We start from the raw sequence: 6,132 nt of genomic DNA, 5'->3' as shown, positions 1-6,132 counted from the left end.
CTAATTTTCGCAACTACTACTTGGAATCAAATCTTTTGCCACCCTGTGAGTAGAATTTATTTTATGTCTGCTCTGATATAAACAGTTATAATTAAAGAATCTAGAGTATTTGAGTTTAAAAAAAATATAATTAATATTTAAAGATGACTGTTCAAATAAAAATAAATGAGCAAAGCTAAGGGGTGATGTGTTTACTAAGATAATTTGGTGAACATAACTCCAAAAGTATATCGAATCGACTTCAAATGCCGAATCCAAACCGTTTAAATCCATGTACTTCATGAGTGATATATACACATGCAAAATTTTGAAAGTTTCGAATTCATTTGCTACAAGGTCAAGCAGTCAAAGAAAATGATTAAAATTAAATATATAAAACAACTTATAAATTAACTTACAAAATGTTTATTTCTTTGACTGCTTGACCTTGTAGCAAATGAATTCGAAACTTTCAAAATTTTGCATATACATGCATCACTCATGAAGTATATGAATTTGAACGGTTTAGATTCGACATATAAAATCGATCTGATATACTTTTAGTTTGATGAGCACATCACACTCTAGCTTTGCTCAAAATAAATATGAAATTAATAAATAGATTGACCCGATACACAACGTAGCAGGTGATTTGATTCCCGCGTTATGGACAGAGGTCGCAATACCTAATTTTTTTTTTTTTTTTTAAACTTGGTAGTAACTACCAAGGTTCGTGAGGGAGAATCGAACTCTCGACCTTTGGATATAACAACTCTAGGACACCTTCCTGGCCAATTGTGCTACCTACCCTTTCTCTCGCAATACCTAATATTCGGCACTACTTTTCCTTGGCAAGGCAAAGATAGCAACAACATTTTTTTTTTTTTTTTTATATATATATAGTAAGTTGAAACTGTTAGATAAACCAGGATGAACAAAACTGTGATACTACGAATCGTAACGGAACCGAGAGATCACAACATTACTCTTTATTCCAGGTTCATCGAATAATTTTACTCGGCGTGACTTTCATGGCAAGAAGAAATGTTATGAACCGGGAATTTATTTAATGACTGAAATCTCTCCAGGAAACATGGGGCCCACATAAGATGTATGCCTTGTGCTATACCGTAATCTTTGTTCCGGGATCTTCTAGAGAGATTTCATTCTGGTTCCTATCTTTATCTGGTCACCGTCGTGTTCTTTCCCACCACCTAAAGATATCTCTAGAGACGTGTTAGAAACGGTCACTGACAAAGCAACAATAGAAAATTACTTGAGGCGGTAGGTTCAACAGGGCGGTCACCAAACTCCCTGAGGGCCTATAAAAGGGAGCTTGGATCGCTGGCCAATCCATCAAATATATCTTAGTACTCACAAATTTCTCCGGAGCTCCTTTCTTTCACTTACAAGGTATTTTCTTTCTCTTTTCCTCTCTATTGTTTAAACAATCTCTAGTTTCTTTGTAACTTAGGTAGTTAGTCTACGAATTAGCTATAGATGTTGGCTGATTTTTGAGGAAATCCGATTGTGATTGATTTTTTGGCGACGGATTTCTCTTTAAGCCCGTAACCCTAAGTCCCAAACTTGTGTGAATGAATTTGAGCGACCTTTTATGTGTTTGTTTGTGGGAGTTAATTACCAGATGGCGCAAATAAATCGAGTTATTTTTGAAGGATACTGAATTGGAGAAACATGAATAAGGGGATTTTAAGAAAATGTTTGGGGTCTCGTTTCAAGAGATGTATTTGAGGAGAGTTGGTTGGAAGAAGAAATAACATCAATTTTGGGCTGTAATGAATTTGGTCATTAGTTACTGCTAACTTGGCAATATTTTTACTATTGGGCCTAGCACTTGGTATATCTTTATGGATTTAACTAAGAGATTAGCTTGTATCATATGGTTTAGTGGAGCATAATAACCAAAGAAGTCTTCTTGGTCTCTTTAATCTGAAGTTCTAGATCTTTATTTTGATAAAAATTCATGTTTGTTCTGTATTAGTGACCTCTTAGAAAATTATTGATCTGTCATAAAAGATAACATGTGTTTGATATGTTTTATTTTCTAAAATGTGTCCCGATTTATATCAGTAGTGTGGTTCTTTCTAGGTTTTCCATTAGGCTGCAGCCTGATTAATAGTATTGTTTCTGATTTCTGATGTGATGCTAATTTGTCTCTTTATCTATTTCCCCCAACAGATGCAGATCTTTGTCAAGACCCTCACTGGTAAGACCATCACCCTTGAGGTGGAATCCTCTGACACTATTGACAATGTAAAAGCCAAGATCCAAGATAAGGAGGGGATCCCTCCAGACCAGCAAAGGCTGATCTTTGCCGGTAAGCAGCTCGAGGATGGCCGCACCTTGGCCGACTACAACATCCAAAAGGAGTCGACTCTCCACCTTGTGCTCCGTTTACGCGGTGGCATGCAGATCTTCGTCAAGACACTCACTGGTAAGACTATCACCCTCGAGGTGGAATCCTCTGACACCATTGACAATGTCAAGGCCAAAATTCAGGACAAGGAGGGCATCCCCCCGGACCAGCAGAGGCTGATCTTTGCTGGAAAGCAGCTCGAGGATGGTCGCACCTTGGCCGACTATAACATCCAAAAGGAGTCAACTCTCCACTTGGTGCTCCGCCTTCGCGGTGGCATGCAGATTTTCGTGAAAACACTTACTGGCAAGACCATCACCCTTGAGGTGGAGAGCTCTGACACCATCGACAATGTCAAGGCCAAGATTCAGGACAAGGAGGGGATCCCACCGGACCAGCAGAGGTTGATCTTCGCTGGCAAGCAGCTAGAGGATGGTCGCACCTTGGCTGATTACAACATCCAAAAGGAGTCGACTCTCCACTTGGTGCTCCGTCTCCGTGGTGGCATGCAGATTTTTGTGAAAACCCTCACTGGCAAGACCATCACCCTTGAGGTGGAGAGCTCTGACACCATTGACAACGTCAAGGCCAAGATTCAGGACAAGGAGGGAATCCCACCGGACCAGCAGAGGCTGATCTTTGCGGGCAAGCAGCTAGAGGACGGTCGCACCCTGGCCGACTACAACATCCAAAAGGAGTCGACTCTCCACTTGGTGCTCCGTCTCCGTGGTGGCATGCAGATTTTTGTGAAAACCCTCACTGGCAAGACCATCACCCTTGAGGTGGAGAGCTCTGACACCATTGACAACGTCAAGGCCAAGATTCAGGACAAGGAGGGGATCCCACCAGACCAGCAAAGGTTGATCTTCGCCGGCAAGCAGCTAGAGGACGGCCGCACCTTGGCAGACTATAACATTCAAAAGGAGTCAACTCTCCACCTTGTGCTCAGACTCAGGGGTGGTATGCAAATTTTTGTCAAGACTCTCACCGGTAAGACCATCACATTGGAGGTCGAGTCATCTGACACGATTGACAATGTGAAGGCAAAGATCCAGGACAAGGAGGGTATCCCCCCGGACCAGCAGAGGCTGATCTTTGCGGGTAAGCAGCTGGAGGATGGTCGCACATTGGCTGATTATAACATTCAGAAGGAGTCTACCCTTCACTTGGTTCTTCGCCTCCGTGGCGGTAACTAAGTGAGTCTAGTGCGCGTTTGTACTGCTCTCTTTCTGGTCCAGTGAAGGTCTGGCAAAGGCCTGTGTCAGTTGTATCTGGTGTTTCATGTATGCGGTTTGGAAGTAATACTGTGTTAGGTAATATTGTTATATGTTGGGTAATATGTTCGGTAATATGTTCGGTAATATACTGTCCCTGGTGTTTATGTTAGGTAATACTGTGTCAGTTGTATCTGGTGTCCTACATGTTATATGTTCGGTAATATATTGTCCCTGTATTAAGTAATATTGGCATTGCTGCTGCTTGCCTCTGGATTGCCTTTTGAAATTGCGACTCTTTGAATCTCTTTAAGATTGTGTTCTGTCAAAGGACTGCCAGTCATTCCCTAAAAAAATCTGTTCATCCCTAGATTGCTAGTCATGCTCTTTTGATCTTGAAGATGGTGATCTTTCTGGGTTTAATGCTCTATATATTATATAATCTTTCTCCTGTTTGAAATTTCTCAAGTTCCTTCTAATCTGTATATTTACGAGGAAAACGTAATTTGCTTTTGACGAGTACTTGTTATAGTTCGGTTTTGTGTTTGAGCATAATTTTTAACATGTACCTTATTCTGCTCAAACAAAAAACTGAAACATTTGTGTTTCAGCATAATTTTTTTAACATGTACCTTATTCCAAACAAAAATCTGAAAAACTGAAGAACAAGTCAACTTCTCCGCATTCATATTGTGTTTGTTCTCTTATTTTAGTTTTATAGTTTCACTGGGAGGGTTCAAATGTCTCCATTCCTGTCTCTATTTTTAATAATTTTAATAATTCAAAATTTAAAACTTAAAAATTAAAATAAAACTGTTGGATATGATTTACTTATCTATGCACGTGTAAAAATTTATGAAATTGTAATTTTATTTTAGTTGTCATCAAGAGTTTCTATTAGCACATAGAGAAAATAATATAAATCACATCTAAATGTTTTATTTTGACTTTTAAGTTTTAAATTTTGAGATATTAAAATTTGAAAAATAAAGATATGAAGGCACAAAAAATAGAGACATTTGAACCCTCTCTAATTTTATAGGTAAACTAGTTACCTTTATGTAAATTATGTTACAGATTTGTCAAATTGAAGAGAAATATATCGCTTTCCTTTATAAAAATAAAATAAGATAAAAGAGAACTAAAGGGCCCATTTTCTTAGAGCAATGGAAAAGTTGAGCCTTGAAAAGTCCTTTCTGATGATCTAAATTGTGTCTATGATGCAAATTAATTGTAGTATCTTTTAATGTGTTAAGGCAGCAATTATTATATCAGTGCAATTCTGCAAGTAGATACAGTGATATTTCAAATTAGGAGCAAAAAGTCATATTTCAAATCTTTTCATTGGCCTAATACCTAGTTCACGGGAGTTGGCCAGGAAAGTAAATGCTGGCATTAAATCTACCAGATAGACTATCAGTGCAAGTATGCAGTCAAAGAGCAAAATGATGAAGTGTACATGCTGGCGTCTGAATTTTTGGTTCAGGTCCAGTGTCTAAACTGTATAGCTCCTCTTTATCCGCTGCACCTGGGCCAATTGGGCCTTGGCATTTTCCTTCCAGATAACTGTAGAGACGGATGGGGGGCGATCTGATGGGCATTGAACCAAATTTAGTCTGATTTCCGGCTGGCCTCATCCGATCGATATTAAGATCCGTGCACACTTAATCTGCATGAATCTTAAAGTTGTTCGTACAAATCTTGATGCGAATCAGACTTCTATGACTTGGCATCTGACCGATTTGGGAATTGGTGCATAGTCAGGACACATGAGAGGAAAAAAAGGCAGGGTGATAGAATTACGAAGATTAGACAGGAAAAGTTACTGGTAAACTAGAAACACAATTTATCCATGGTCTAACCTATCTCGTGTAAAACCATATCCGGATTTACGCAGATATGATAATTTAATTCTTGCTGCGAACAAATAATTTCATAATCCTTGTATTACATTGGATTCTGATGGTATTTGAAAAGTTGCACATGAGTGGAATTATACTGTTTATTTGGAAGGTTGATTTAGAAATGTAGGTCCTGAGTTGTAATGAATCAGTATGATGACACCCTTTGAAGTCATCTACAAAGGGTGAATTAATTATTTATGCTGTCGTTTTTAATATGTTGTGCTGTCATTTCTGTTATATAGAGGGAATCTTTTGTTATAAAGAATTGCATTTCCCTGTACCCTAGTAGTAGAACACTTCACTGGTAGCTGCAATACATAAGGTCGGAAGCGCTATAAATTAGATGATGAATTGTTAATTAACTTAATTTTGAAACATGTACTCATATCATATGAAAGGTACTATTTGTATTCTAAATCAATTTATGTACCAGTGATATTAGTCTGGTGTCATGTGGCACCATGGCATTCCGCTTCATCTTTGGTTAAGAGAACAGGCTTAGTTGCTCAACTGAGAATTTTTAGTTGGGCTTACTAGCAACATTGGATTATTGAACAAAAAGTAATTTTTCAGAATTTGTTTACTTAGGAAAGTGGTTAGATGCTCTTGCTCTTCCGATTATGTTTCCTGATCTGTTTGCCATCTGCTCTAATCAGAG

The 6,132-nt window shown here is 38.4% G+C and overlaps 1 protein-coding gene across 1 annotated transcript; it reads left to right on the top strand.

Moving 5' to 3' along the window:
• The first annotated feature begins 1,271 nt into the window (after positions 1 to 1,271).
• On the top strand, positions 1,272 to 3,747 carry LOC144561493 (polyubiquitin). Its single transcript, XM_078310458.1, has 2 exons — positions 1,272 to 1,392; positions 2,179 to 3,747. Exon 2 carries the CDS (start codon positions 2,179 to 2,181, stop codon positions 3,550 to 3,552), a length of 1,374 nt encoding a protein of 457 aa, XP_078166584.1. The 5' UTR covers positions 1,272 to 1,392; the 3' UTR covers positions 3,553 to 3,747.
• Positions 3,748 to 6,132: the final 2,385 nt, after the last annotated feature.

Source organism: Carex rostrata, chromosome 11 (genome assembly GCF_964058835.1).
Source record: "Carex rostrata chromosome 11, lpCarRost1.2, whole genome shotgun sequence".
Taxonomy (NCBI): Eukaryota; Viridiplantae; Streptophyta; class Magnoliopsida; order Poales; family Cyperaceae; genus Carex; species Carex rostrata.
This window is presented reverse-complemented; position numbering and strand designations above follow the sequence as displayed.

What these genes read in the sequence shown, in the direction of transcription:
- LOC144561493 (XM_078310458.1), top strand. Translation starts at nt 2,179, where the DNA reads ATGCAGATCTTTGTCAAGACCCTCACTGGTAAGACCATCACCCTTGAG.